The 13,167-nt window shown below is 32.0% G+C and overlaps 3 protein-coding genes across 8 annotated transcripts; 1 reads left to right on the top strand and 2 right to left on the bottom strand.

Annotated features, from left to right (window-relative positions):
* Positions 1-5,301: 5,301 nt before the first annotated feature.
* LOC116428747 (uncharacterized) lies at positions 5,302-7,627 on the bottom strand. 2 transcript variants are annotated; one of them, XM_076371275.1, is made up of 6 exons: positions 7,298-7,622; positions 6,937-7,062; positions 6,488-6,706; positions 6,325-6,428; positions 5,917-6,251; positions 5,307-5,820 (listed from the first exon to the last, which is right to left on the bottom strand). In XM_076371275.1, the coding sequence occupies exons 3-6, from the start codon at positions 6,683-6,685 to the stop codon at positions 5,366-5,368; spliced, it is 1,092 nt and encodes a 363-aa protein (XP_076227390.1). In that variant the 5' UTR covers positions 6,686-6,706; positions 6,937-7,062; positions 7,298-7,622; the 3' UTR covers positions 5,307-5,365. The 2 variants fall into 2 exon arrangements, with proteins under 2 accessions (XP_031836646.1, XP_076227390.1); XM_031980786.2 differs by lacking the exon at positions 6,937-7,062 and having other exon boundaries at positions 5,302-5,820; positions 7,298-7,627.
* LOC116428748 (putative protein phosphatase 2C T23F11.1) lies at positions 6,940-11,014 on the top strand. Of its 3 annotated transcripts, none has more exons than XM_031980788.2 (5): positions 6,940-7,323; positions 8,029-8,231; positions 8,477-8,682; positions 9,056-9,281; positions 9,356-11,014. In XM_031980788.2, the coding sequence occupies exons 2-5, from the start codon at positions 8,045-8,047 to the stop codon at positions 9,685-9,687; spliced, it is 951 nt and encodes a 316-aa protein (XP_031836648.1). In that variant the 5' UTR covers positions 6,940-7,323; positions 8,029-8,044; the 3' UTR covers positions 9,688-11,014. The 3 variants fall into 3 exon arrangements, with proteins under 3 accessions (XP_031836648.1, XP_031836647.1, XP_031836649.1); XM_031980787.2 differs by having other exon boundaries at positions 7,323-7,473; XM_031980789.2 differs by lacking the exon at positions 6,940-7,323 and adding an exon at positions 7,402-7,528.
* On the bottom strand, positions 10,073-13,094 carry ArfGAP3 (ADP-ribosylation factor GTPase activating protein 3). 3 transcript variants are annotated; one of them, XM_031980784.2, is made up of 9 exons: positions 12,928-13,094; positions 12,417-12,608; positions 12,183-12,314; positions 12,057-12,089; positions 11,417-11,722; positions 11,028-11,305; positions 10,526-10,892; positions 10,284-10,439; positions 10,073-10,199 (listed from the first exon to the last, which is right to left on the bottom strand). In XM_031980784.2, exons 1-9 carry the CDS (start codon positions 13,069-13,071, stop codon positions 10,182-10,184), a joined length of 1,626 nt encoding a protein of 541 aa, XP_031836644.2. In that variant the 5' UTR covers positions 13,072-13,094; the 3' UTR covers positions 10,073-10,181. The 3 variants fall into 3 exon arrangements, with proteins under 3 accessions (XP_031836644.2, XP_031836641.2, XP_031836643.2); XM_031980781.2 differs by having other exon boundaries at positions 10,073-10,439; XM_031980783.2 differs by lacking the exon at positions 12,057-12,089 and having other exon boundaries at positions 10,073-10,439.
* Between the last annotated feature and the right edge of the window lie 73 nt (positions 13,095-13,167).

Raw genomic sequence — 13,167 nt, 5'->3', positions numbered from 1 at the left:
GGTTTATGGCTTTCATGTATTGAACGGATACACTTTAAACAATAATATGGTGTTACTACATGTATAGATGATCATTTTAAAGAATCCTTCCAATCAATTCGTTCAAACCTACAAAAGAATCTATATTCGTCAACCGATAATCAAGGAAATCAGGGTGGGCAAGTCGTTCGTCCACTCTGTATACTTGTTACCAGCAATACAAATGCGTACAGATGCACAGAATGTAATTCGTCGTTTTTCATGGTAATGGTTTTTTTGTACAGCGTTTCCCAATCATTCTCATTTCTGTTGATTAATCAAAATATACAGAGATATTATGACATACCGATACGTAAGTACTTACTTCGTCCGACGGAGCCTTGAATTTAATTAAAAATCAATTAAATTTTCCTGGAAGAATTTCGCGATGTTTGTTCTACATGATTGCGATGTATATTTTAAATAATGCGTTAAAATGTATCGCGGAAATAAGAATGTACACAAAAGAAGAAAAACTTAATTGTGGACCTATAAATTGCCTTTGAACGTGTTACTATTTATGAAACGACTGCTTGCTCTTCCTGAGAAGATTACGCTAAACCAAGAGTCCTTTTTTCACAGACGAAAACACCTATTGATGTAATCGCTTTAGCTACGGATTGGGAAACGTTGATTCTCGTGAGGAACACGCGACAATAATAATGCTATTTTGTCCAATGACATTGCAACCATTCAAAATTATTCGATTACAGTACTTCCGTCGATATAACGAAACTTTAAGTCACTTGTGCTCGACGTGACAAAATAAAATCCATCGATTTCAAAAGCATTTTCATTTGAGCAACCATCATCGCAGCGTTGTTAAGCAAAAGAATATAAACATATTTTTCTAATCTCCGTAATTTTCGTACAACCTACAAACATCGCGTTCGAAAGTGTTTCGGGCAGAAGTGAATCAAAGAGAAAGTGCAACACGATTTGCACTACGGTCTTAACAAAATGTTTTATTATTGTCGTTGTTTGTTTTGATCGCATATCGAGCAGTGTACATTTTCATGTGACTCATGGGCGCTCATTGAACATTACTTCCCATTTTGCACAAATGTTATCCCCGTGAACGTACTTAATCACCGACCAGTATCGTTTCATCCGATTGCCGACTTCAAACATTTCCCGGCCAGGAATGGGCAGAAATTTTGTTTCGCCGATAAATGATAAACGAAAATCGGTCAATGAGAGCGTTCCCGTTCAAAATGTAACATTATTTTAACTTAAACTGGAATTTTTGTTTTGTACAGTGGCCAAAAACACTCATTTCCTTCGTCCATTATTCGCAGCGTTCTGCGTAGATAAAATTGTTGCCCATTTCCGTTCACGACGCATCCGAGGTATCCGTTACCGATTCGATCGATAGGTTAACCCTTTGCGGTCCAATGCGTTTTCTCTGTTTCCCGTCGTGCGTGAATTCCAACGAAACGCCTGACGCATTCAATTAATGTGCGTCTCTATGTACGTACACTCGAACGAACAATTTGTTACTATTTTTACTGCGTATAATTAACTTTTAACCTCCCATCCTATGATTTCTTTTGCAACTGTGCTCGATGAAACCACTTTATCGTTAATAATTTGTAAGGAAAAGAAGGGAATTTGATACTTGTCTGCGTTTGCTCTGAGGGTTAATCATACATAATAGAAAATTAATATTTAATTTATGTGAAAGACAAAAGTAAATAATAGGTTTCTCGAATTTGGTTTAAAATTCTGATCACGAGTCTGACACGATATTATAGGACAAGGGATTAACAAATACACTTTGATTCAGAAATAAAACGAAGCATGGCAAAGTAAGTACATACGATCGTAGAAATTAATTTATCGTAGCACCGCGTGCAGTTCTTTTCACCGTTTCCGTGCGTGTCGCGGTCATAACCTTCTATCGAATCAGCTGAAAAATATTATCGTATCGGTAGTATGTATACATACGGTGAAATTAATGGAGAAAATAAGCAACCGAAAAGGAGCAATCTCGATCGAATCGATTACAATCCGAAGATTAATGCAGCAGGGGGATAGTTTCACGATGTTCGTCATTTTGCGAATACCACGAGAATAAATACGAAACGCATGGAATGTATATACATATATATAAATATACAGTTACTTTGAGAAATTGTGTGTGCGCGCCGGCAACAAGAACAGATTTATTAGTAGAGTGTCCACGTTCTAAATAAATCACTTTTGTCTCTGTTAAAGGAAACGATACCTATTCCGAACATATACAGAACTTTCCAATATAGAGTATATATTAATTTGCGAATAATAAATGCCCTAAGTGTAGCTAGTAACGACCTAAAGAATTTTTTACATGACAAACTGAGAAAACAAATATTTCTAACATCTCTGTACAAGAACATGAGACTAATCGTTTAGAAATAAAAGATCAATTTTCTGTGTTTATTGATATCAAGGAGGAAACCATTACTGCGTTCTTCTTACTACCTTTCCAGAAACATGATCCGCGTTTCAACGGACTTGAAACCCCCGATTCTTTCGATCGCTTCAACATTTTTTTCTTGTTGGTACATGCACGCTCAGTTTTGTGGGTAACTGTATCCTCGTCCACGCACATTACCGCAATAATCAATCAATATTTTATATTCCTCCCTGTGAAGACGAAGATTTGTCCGTTTCAGCCCGTTACGAACCCGCGAACCGATCCCCGATCGCTATTTTTCTAAGTCTGCCGTTAACCGACTTCGTTTATAAGGTCCGAAGGCCACTGAATGCGTCAAAGGTCTCAGCGTAAAATCATCATTTGCAACGAACCGCGATATGATGGCGGAAACAGTTCGCAGAATATAGAAAACGCGTAACGGACGACGTTTGTCGACGACAAAGACTCGACCATTTGGGTGCAGAAGACCGACATCATGCTCCTCCTGAACCGGAAACGGGGTAAAGCGTGGCAAACGCTTTCCTCAAGTTCCCATTTGTGCGAAACAGCTGTTGAACGCAGCTATATATCGCTAATATCGCACGTCCAGCAGTTGTCTTTCTCGTCGAGACAAAACAAATCGTTCGTGATTCACTGTTATTCGATCGGTATCAGTTAATAAACTTTTTAAATAGTGTTAAAATATAAAGTTACCATTTTCTTTCTTTCATCGAACCCTTCATCTCACCAAACTCCTTTACGCCTTGCCTCCCTGCACTCAAATGGCTCGATAAATAAGCACGAATTAGTTATCGTACTTACCGATAAACATTGCGAGTCTTCAATTTTGAATTTGCTGAAACATTAGCGAATACACATTGGATCTATAATTTTCCAAAACAATATTAATTCTGATCTTACGTTACACATTGTACACACACACGCGCGCGTGCGCGCGCACACGCACATTTTATCAAATTCAGACTAAATTTATGAATTTCTTAAAACGTCGTTGAACGCTTCATATTATCACATTACGTGCGTTTGTAGTGCAAATGCCGAAATTCGACAAACACGGCAAAATGAATGCTTTCGCAGGGAATTTAATGAGATTTTCACTTTATTTTCTTAACAGAAGGAATAACCTTCGAATCGATACTCATTTACATAAAGTAATATATTTGCATAAAAAAATCTATAGTCTAACAGTGAATATGAAACTGTTCAAGTCCATTAAAATTATTTCTTCATAGAATGATTGATTTCTTTCACTTGTCGAGTAAACAGCTCATACTCAAGACGAATGACTAACTTTCTTCACCGAAATGTTTTCACTATTCTAAATAATAGGAATAATATAGATTATTACACAATGTCTACGCTTTTATTTCATTTAAACAAGTTATTTCCTCTATAGTAAAATTTTATCCATAACAATCTAATTTTATTCACTGAGAACGATAAAATCCCGTAGTTTTATTTTTCTCCTAATATTTAGAGTAGCAAAATATCTTAGGTGAACTGAGTTAATACACTATTATTTTACACAAATGTTTTGCAGTAAGAAGTAAACGAATCCAGGTGTTTTGAGTACAATTAAAGCAAATCGCAATAATTCCTATTTAAAACTGAAACGCGTACATCGTACATGTAAGACACAATCAGCTTTAGAGCGTTAGCATATGTAAATGGATTAAAGTTGTGTGTATCATATTAGAAAATTTTGTAGAAAATTAGGTGACATCAAATTTCTCAAACGTTGATAATTGTAACTTTCATTCTGTTTTATCCTTCCTCGACTGTATCGCATTAGAGTAATAATGAGATTTGACGAAATAACATTATTTTATGTCACTGATAGCGACAATGATACCTTAACACAATTACTAAATATTTCTATTTCAATTTATTTTGGAAATTAAAAGAATATGTAATAATTTTTAACAATGTTTTGAACCAGGCCTAGATAACTCTGATACAACAAGTTTCAGAAATAAATTCTATCTTATTTAAGTAGTTAATAAATAAAGTGAAATTACTTTACTTTAATTCCTAGTTTTGATGTGCCAAATGAAGAAATTTATTTTCATCTTTGAAATAATCTTTTAAATACACTAAAGGATAATAACCGGTATAAAAAATTAAACCGATATTCAGTAAAATTGAAAATACAAATACAAATATTTTACGTGTCTACATATTGATCTGTATTTTTTAGTTCTGTGTTTGTAATAGCATGATGAAAATTATCTTGCGTATTTTGCATTTCCAAACATACTTTAATTAAAAGGGATAACGTATTCGAAATTCTAGGGTACCATGCAGGTATTCCTATTAAGATACTCATGCTATCTGGATGCCATCAAGAATTGTATACAGTAAAAACATACACACATAATATTTGCTATTGTACAAATAATTGGGTTATCATTTGTTTTTAAAGTCATTTCACATATGAAATATTTAGTAAGTATCTATTTGACTATTAATAGAAACATTTTATTCAGATAATATGAGTATCCCCTATTTAGAATTCTCAACTATAAGATTTATGTATCTAGAGTTACTTAATCTAATGATTGAACAATAATTATAAGAATTTAATATTATAATTTTGGCTATGAAATGCTTTCTTCTATTATTTTTATATCTAAGATTATAAATTCCACTTCAAATACACCTAATTATTTTGAAAATAATCTGTAACTTACTTTTCTTACAGAAATGTTAAATATAACAGAGGAATAAATGACTTACAAATACTTTAAAGGATGCTGTAAATAGAAAAATAGAATATTAATAGAAAATGAAAGTTTGAAAATAAAAAAGGTAGAAGGAATTGAGAAATGGTAATAAGTAACATGTAAATTTCTGAAAATTGGCAAATAAGCATTTATCTAATGATTTTTTTTATTTGTACATCCTATTTTATAAAAATTACTAAATACATCATGAGTTCAAATTGCCATCAAGTACCATTTGAAGTTCTTCTATATATGGTATATTTTCTTGTCTATCTAATATCAGTTTTTCTATTTTTGGTGGTAAATTAAGACCAATCAATGCAGATACTGCACTCCTCTTACATGTCCCAGCATCTTTCCGCTTCTTACGCTGTCCTTTCTTAGCTCTTTTTATTCTTTGTTCAGACATATGCAACTTGTGAATGTGATCCGCTAATCTGGCTTTTGAAGAAATTTCTACTTTACATATGTCACATTGAAATTTTTGTCCCAAATGATTTATTCGTATGTGTGTGTCCAAGTTACTTTTAAAGTAATATACTCGGGGACACTCATTGTATGGACAAGGAATTACCACTCTATTATCCATGTGCACTTTAGAATGTGCTTTCAAATGGTTCTTTTTCAAAAATACTTTATCACAGTCCTTGCACTTATGATCTACAATATTAATCAAAGAAATTGGTTGTTATTAAAAGTTTTAATAATTTTTTAAGTAAAGTTATATATAAACAAGTTACATTATTGAATACGTACAAATTACATGCTGTGTTTTTAAATGAGCATGAAACAGATGCCACTTTATAAAAATTTCAGTGCATCCTTCTACAGTGCAAGGAAAAGTTTTTATTCCTTCACTATGACTTGCACAGTGTCTCTTATACTTTCTAATATTTGTAAAACTTTTATTACATTGGTCACACTTATGTAATTCTCCAGTGTGCATTGACATATGTGCAGCAAGTTGATACTTTTTAGTAAATGTTTCATTACATTGTTTACAAGTCAATTTACCATTATCCCCATGCATCAAATTATAATGACGTTTCAAATTGTGTCGATTACTAATAGATATCAGACATACAGGGCATCTAGAAGAAAACTAAAATAAAATATATTTTATTTAAACACAAAATCTGAAAGACTATATAAAGTTCTTCTTACTGATATGTCTTCTTCACGGAACTGTGGGTTTCCATATGACGTTTTAAATGAGAAGAATTCGTATAAGCTTTGTCACATCCTGGACGATTACATTTATAGCTTCTCTGAAAAGATATAGGTATAAACAGAATTAAAAATTTAAAGAGATATAAAAATTACATACCTCTCCAGTATGAAACCTAATATGTCTTGCTAATCTTGATGGCCTAGCAAAAGTTTTATCACACCCTTGGAAACTGCATTTGTACTTTTTTTCATTTTTTTTTAACTCAATGCATGAAACATTTGTATCTCCCATTACATTATGATTTTCAGATTCAGAAATAACACTATCCGATTCAGAATTCTTATCTTTTCCCATTATGTCTCAAATTTTATTGTCCTAAATAAAATAAAAGACTAATAGCGTTATATATGACAATATAATATTTTAATTATTATTAAATTAAAAATTTTAATCAAAAATTCTTTCAAACATTATAAATGCATCCTGATATGAAATATAAATAATACATTAACCTTTTGTAATTACTGCCAACTATTTCTACCATTTTGACTTAGAATCACAATATCACTGAATATAACTATTCAATTACTACGTTTTTTACTTACTTATTTAAATTTTAGTGATAAACTACTTTATATAAACTATTTGTCCGTTGTTTATTATATTTGGCATAAACTCGTTAAGCACGTGTCGAGCATCAGCTGTTTGACCACGCCGTTGGTCACGAAACCCTTTTTTAATTGGTCATATCAAATCAATGAATCGTGATAGTTGATCAGCTGTTGATACATTTTAGAAGAATCACTTTTTTCCGAGTATGTTTTGCGATACAATTGACAGTAAACGTTTGCATGGTTAAATATGGAACGTACGGAATAAAATTTTAATGTTATCGAAGTTATACGATTTTGTGCATTTTACAAAAAACTTTGTGAATCGAATATTAGATAAGGAGGTTATACTTGCCTATGTTCGTTTGACAGCACACGAAGGTGAGATCGGATGCCAAATTAAGATCACATAAATAGATCAAGAGCTAATGATAGATTATAATACACTATATATAAGAGAAAACATTTTCAAAGGATAATTCCATAATTTTGTATAGTGGAAGATGCGATGCGTATGAAATTCTCCAGGAGGTTAGATAATCATCAATGTTTGACATTAAATTTTAATTTCTTGTATTTTGTTCATGTACGTACAGAAATTTTATGTATAATACGTGCAACTGCATTATTCTAATCTCTATTTTAATAACAGTGGAAAACTAAATTGAGTGTTAACTATGTCAATGGCAAATTAGCACTTGTGTTCTGAAAATAGATTTAATAAATTTGATTAAAAGAAAATGATTATAAAATTAGAAATGAAAATAAATCTACGATTGGATGAAAGCTTTATAAATTAAAGTTAATACAAATATAAACAGTGTTTTATATTTGAAAAAGCTCTACTGCATTGTATCTGTCACTCTTGCTATTAAATTCTATGAACAGAACTTAAGAAATGTTATTATTTCTTAGTCCAAGGAAATTTATTTGCGTTTAAAAGTTAATATTCTTAAAAAAAATCTTGGCAATGAGTTATCTATCCACAGTCATTGTTATTTTAATTCTCTTAAGTTTCACTTGTAATATTAATATTGGATTTTATATTAGTGTAAATGGATAATATCATGTTATGAATGATATCAGAATCTTCAGGAACATAATGGGCCAAACACTCAGCGAACCGGTGACAACTAGAAAGTTAATATGCTGCAGAGATTCAAACTATCGAGTCGGCAGTGCATGTATGCAGGGCTGGCGTACTAAAATGGAGGACTGTCATGTACACATATTATCACTACCAGATGATCCTAGTGCCGCATTCTTTGCAGTGTACGATGGTCACGGAGGTGAGGACATATAATTAAAACTGAAAATTTTTAGACAAATAATTATATCAGAGTACATCCAGTGTAAAATAGCAACATCATTGAATTCTTAAAATTATACATAAAATAAATGGAATTTAAATGTATTAAAGAAATGTATTTTAAAGGAAAATTTTAGGTGATATTGTACCAAAAGTAAATTAAAACTTATAGTAAACAAATATAATTACTTTCATGTTCAGAGAAGTAACAGCTAATACCAATAGGTGCTGCGATAGCTCAACATGCTGGAAAATATCTTCACGAGTATATAACTAAAAGAAGTGAATATAAGGCTGGTAATATTGTTCAGGCTGTGCAACATGGTTTCCTTGAATTAGACGAAGCTATGTTGAACGATACAGTGCTTAGGGAGGAGCAAGCAGGAACCACTGTCATAGCTCTTCTTATTAAAGACAATTTTATATATAGCGTAAGTCTCCAACATATTACCATTTTACTATTACTATATTATTATCATAGTACTATTATCATTGTTCTTAACATATTGAGCGCTGGCCCCGCAATAATGCGGATTTCTGGATTTCTATTTCTGGATTTGACGAATATGCAATTAAAATGTACTATTTTATGAAAATGTATAATGTTTTGAATATTTTTTTTGGCTGCTCATTGATCAGATACAAGCGAATGAAGCCGGCGTTTGGGCTAAGTGGCCTCAGGCTTTAAATGTCTCTTAAGTCGCCGGTGCTCAATGTGTTAAGTTAAATTCCAGTTCTTTATTAAATACAACTAATTATATAGATAGACAATGGAAAATTAATATTATTATATGATTTTCTTAGGCAAATGCAGGTGATAGTAGAGCAGTAGCAAGTATTAATGGTCATGCAGTTCCTTTAAGTCGAGATCATAAACCTACATTAAAGGATGAGCGTGAACGAATTGAAGCTGCTGGTGGTTGGGTTGAATTTAACAGAGTTAATGGTCAGCTTGCCTTATCTCGTGCTCTTGGAGACTTTATGTTCAAAAGAAATGATCGCAAATCACCGCAAGAACAAATTGTGACTGGTAAAATGATATATTCATAAAAAACCATAATGTAAGTTTTCTGGAACAGTTATTTAAATTTTTTTTATCTACAGCGTTCCCTGAAATTCAACAGTTTCAAATAACAGAAGATTGGGAATTTGTTGTTTTGGCATGCGATGGTATCTGGGATGTAATGACATGTAGTGAAGTAGTCAATTTTGTAAGAACACGTTTAATGCAATCCAAATTGGGAACAGGACAAGAAAATGACACAATGGATCCCGAGGAAATTTGTGGAGAGCTAGTCAAACATTGTCTTGCACCAGATACTTTAATGGGTACTGGCTGTGACAATATGACAGTTATTATTGTTTGTTTCCTTCATGGGAAACCATATTCTCATTTTATTTCTCGATTCAAGGAAATCGATTGTACAAATCCTTAGTTAAATTGCTGATATCTCAACCCGATCATTTTTAAATTGACTTATATTTTATTTCACGCCAGGATAAAATGATTGTTTCATTCATTATAATTATAAAATTCTTAAGAGATTTTCCTATCTAAAAAAAAGTTGAACAAATATAATTTCCATCAAACTTAATACTTTGAGAACGTATTTATAAACCAAACAAGTATAAGAATAAATATAAAAAATTGAAATGTTTTATCAAAAGTAGGAAAAATATGTGAAAAGTAATTACTTTCTTAATTGTTAAGATAGGACAATCTTTTAAATACCTTCGGGCGTACTGAACTGTTAATATTTTATACACGTAATTCCGTGAATTTTATTTTTATTATTAGGGAACTTTGAAAAAAAGAGAAAATTGAAAATAAGCTGAATTATAAGCTTTTATTTACAATTTCGAACAGTGGACCAGAAATGTCCAAATATAAGTTTAATAACAATATTAGTAAAATGTAGTAGGTTGTTATTCAAATTCCACAGCGATCCTGTAGTGAAGAAACAGCCGCATTAGCTAGAGAGCTTATTTTATCCGCGACCTTGTTCACTCCTTGACGTACACTTTCTCTTACATCATCAAAGTCCACAACCCCGGATCTTCCATCGCTGAAACGCATTGACAAAGAAGACGTAGGAGATGTTGATGTAGAACTTCCTGTGCCAAAATAATCAGCCGATGAAATGCTAGATGAGCCTTCGAAACGACGTAAATTAGCTTTACGTTCCCACTGCAATTGAAATTGTGTGACATTTAATCTTAAGTATAACATAGATGTAGAAACATAAAATGTTATTATTAGATGATCGAACTCACAGAACCATCATCTTTGCTGTCTTGGAAATATTGATCCGAACTAATAGCCTTGGCACTACCGAATTTTCTTTGCGCTTCCGATTCCGGAGTTGTTGTTTTATTATCGTTTTTAATACTATTTGGTCGGTTTGAAGGACCTACTCGTTTCGGTGGTTCTGGTTCTGCTATTACAACAACTTCTTCGCTTCGAGATTTTTTACTATTATTGCTAATATATGGGACTGATAAGGCCTCGTAAAATTCATCTAAACTAATGAAAAGACTTCGTTCCACATCAAGAGTTCGCGACTCGGAAGTGGTTACAGTCTTCGACGACGACTCCTGTGTTATTGTCTGCATATCAGCAAGTGCAGAATGGCTGGCACCACTATAACGTATTTATTATACATACTAATTGTGTTAATGTTTTGTATTAATTTGTTGTTGCATAGTATTTCAGTTTTCTTGAAAAGTATTAATAGTAGTAATAAAAAGAAAGTTATACATGAAGTATGAACATTACCTTCGTGTGTTGAATCCCATACCAAGACGCTCTGCTTGTGTTGCTTTGGTTGGATCTAAATGTTTTGCTCTTTCCTCTACTTTTTTAGCATGTTCATTCAAATTCTGTTCATATTGATAAGCAAGACGAGTGGAAATTTCTTCTTGTTCTTCTTTATTTGTAGTTTCCTGCTGATCCTTTACTTGTGATTCTTTACTAGCTTCAGCCACACTTTTTTCTAACTCATCGAAATTTGTTTTTACTCTCTGAGCACCCAACCCTCCAGTTTTCTTTCCTAACTATGTTACAAAACATATATATATATATACATATATTGTCTGTTCACTAATATAATTAAATTGCAAATTAATCGATATAAGTAATAAATAAATACTGTGATATATACTTACACCAGGTTTTTTTATCTGAGCTTTTCTAACTCCTATAGTTGACTTCCTTTCTGGTATTGAACTTGATGTAGAGTCAGATAATTTAACTGTGGGTCCCAAGGAATTTGATCCTATTTCTGGTACAACTTTTTGATTATCTTTTTCTATATTATCGTTCGCTGACACAGAATTAGTAACAGACACTGAATTTTCTTCTATAAACGTTGAAGACTCATTTGAATTTAAATCAAAATTTTCGTGCTCTTTAAAGAAGTCAATTTCATTATGTTCCTCTAACATTGAAGCTGGATTTTCATCTAAATGCAACTAGAAGAAGATAGTGCTTTAACTTTCAAAACTGAAATGTAACATAACCGCTTTAAGATCATATTTCATTTTAACGTACACACATGTTAGGTGAGTTAAATACATAATACAAATACTTTTAAGTAATTTGTAGCTATAAGACAAACATGAAATAAAATATGCAGTATATAGTAAATACCAATATATAAAAACTGTGCAAATTTTGTACAATTGTTCAGAACAAGTAAAATGTGAAAAATAATGACATAAAGGCTAATTCTTTTCATAAAAATAAAAATGAAACAAATGTTAGTAATTTCATGATTTTGTCTTGCAAAAACATATTACAGCTCACCATTATTTTATTTTTTGGAGAAGGAAGAAAAACCTATAATTACCAAATTTATAATTGTAAAATATTTAATTAATTAAAGTATACGTTTTATGTAATATGTATATAGAGAAATTTTCTACATGATACCTTAGTTCCATAATGTCGCATTGCTTGGGTAGATGCTTGTGCCAACTTTTCTCTATACTGCATGGCAGCACGTGAATTGTACTTCTGCTGTGCATCAGTTGTTGTACAATTGTGTTGTGCAAAAAATTTTCTCTAAAATATGTAATCGAATTATTGAAATGATTAATTAAATAAAATATTTATTCCTTTTAAGAGCTATCTAAAACAAATAAATAGTTTTGACAAAAAACTAACAGCATTTGCATTTCCGCCAAGCTGCATATTTCTTAGTTGTGTCCATGTCCAATTTGTATCAAGTTGAGTGGATCGCACAAATGTTAAATGAACACCCAGTCCTCGATGGACTGCAGAGCAGTCGATACAAAGGAAAATACCATATGTCACACTGGCCCATGCTGGATTTTTTGCATTGCAATCGAAGCATGTCTAAAAGAGGGACAAATAACAAAAATATAATTTAATATATGTTGCAGAATAAATAACTTAGTACTCAGTTACAATGTAGACTTAATTAGCAACTATAATATTGTGATTTATAACAGTTTTCTGAAATATTTCTGAAACACAAATTAATAAAACGGCACTATCATATGTTCGACGAAGAAGCGAAAGTTCCATTAAATTACAGGTTGGAAACGAAATTAGGATGACGTCTTCAAAATTATTGTCAGTTGTATTCTCATCTATTTTACTATCATTTGATAACTTGATAATATAGGTCAAAGTGATAAATAAGTAAACAAACCTTATTTGTTGGAATGGCTCGCAATTTTTTGAAAATTTCCTCAATATCACTTTTGCTCGGTGTTGAATCTGCCATTTTTGACGTGTTGTCAACGGTCTCGTAGAGCATTATGGGACGCGTGGCGATAGTCAGTGTACTATACATAGAGGTCGCTTGCTTATTATTTAAAGTCAAAGATAGCTAGGAAATTAATAAACGTTAAAGTCGCCTTCACTACCTTAACAAATTAATCATTAATTC

The sequence above is a fragment of the Nomia melanderi genome, chromosome 10 (genome assembly GCF_051020985.1).
Source record: "Nomia melanderi isolate GNS246 chromosome 10, iyNomMela1, whole genome shotgun sequence".
Lineage (NCBI taxonomy): Eukaryota > Metazoa > Arthropoda > Insecta > Hymenoptera > Halictidae > Nomia > Nomia melanderi.
The sequence above is the reverse complement of the archived record's forward strand: the minus strand, read 5'-3'. Positions and strand labels throughout refer to the sequence as shown.

What these genes read in the sequence shown, in the direction of transcription:
- LOC116428747 (XM_031980786.2), bottom strand. Translation starts at nt 6,685, where the DNA reads ATGGGAAAAGATAAGAATTCTGAATCGGATAGTGTTATTTCTGAATCT. An exon ending in TTAGGTTTCATACTGGAGAG is followed by an intron (nt 6,429 to 6,487) that starts GTATGTAATTTT and finishes ATATCTTTTCAG; the next exon opens with AGAAGCTATAAATGTAATCG. An exon ending in AAAAACACAGCATGTAATTT is followed by an intron (nt 5,821 to 5,916) that starts GTACGTATTCAA and finishes TTAATATTGTAG; the next exon opens with ATCATAAGTGCAAGGACTGT.
- LOC116428748 (XM_031980787.2), top strand. Translation starts at nt 7,451, where the DNA reads ATGCGTATGAAATTCTCCAGGAG. An exon ending in AGTGTACGATGGTCACGGAG is followed by an intron (nt 8,232 to 8,476) that starts GTGAGGACATAT and finishes TAATACCAATAG; the next exon opens with GTGCTGCGATAGCTCAACAT. An exon ending in AAGACAATTTTATATATAGC is followed by an intron (nt 8,683 to 9,055) that starts GTAAGTCTCCAA and finishes TGATTTTCTTAG; the next exon opens with GCAAATGCAGGTGATAGTAG.
- ArfGAP3 (XM_031980781.2), bottom strand. Translation starts at nt 13,071, where the DNA reads ATGTATAGTACACTGACTATCGCCACGCGTCCCATAATGCTCTACGAG. An exon ending in TGCGACATTATGGAACTAAG is followed by an intron (nt 12,090 to 12,182) that starts GTATCATGTAGA and finishes TGGTAATTATAG; the next exon opens with GTTTTTCTTCCTTCTCCAAA. An exon ending in CTCAGATAAAAAAACCTGGT is followed by an intron (nt 11,306 to 11,416) that starts GTAAGTATATAT and finishes TTTGTAACATAG; the next exon opens with TTAGGAAAGAAAACTGGAGG.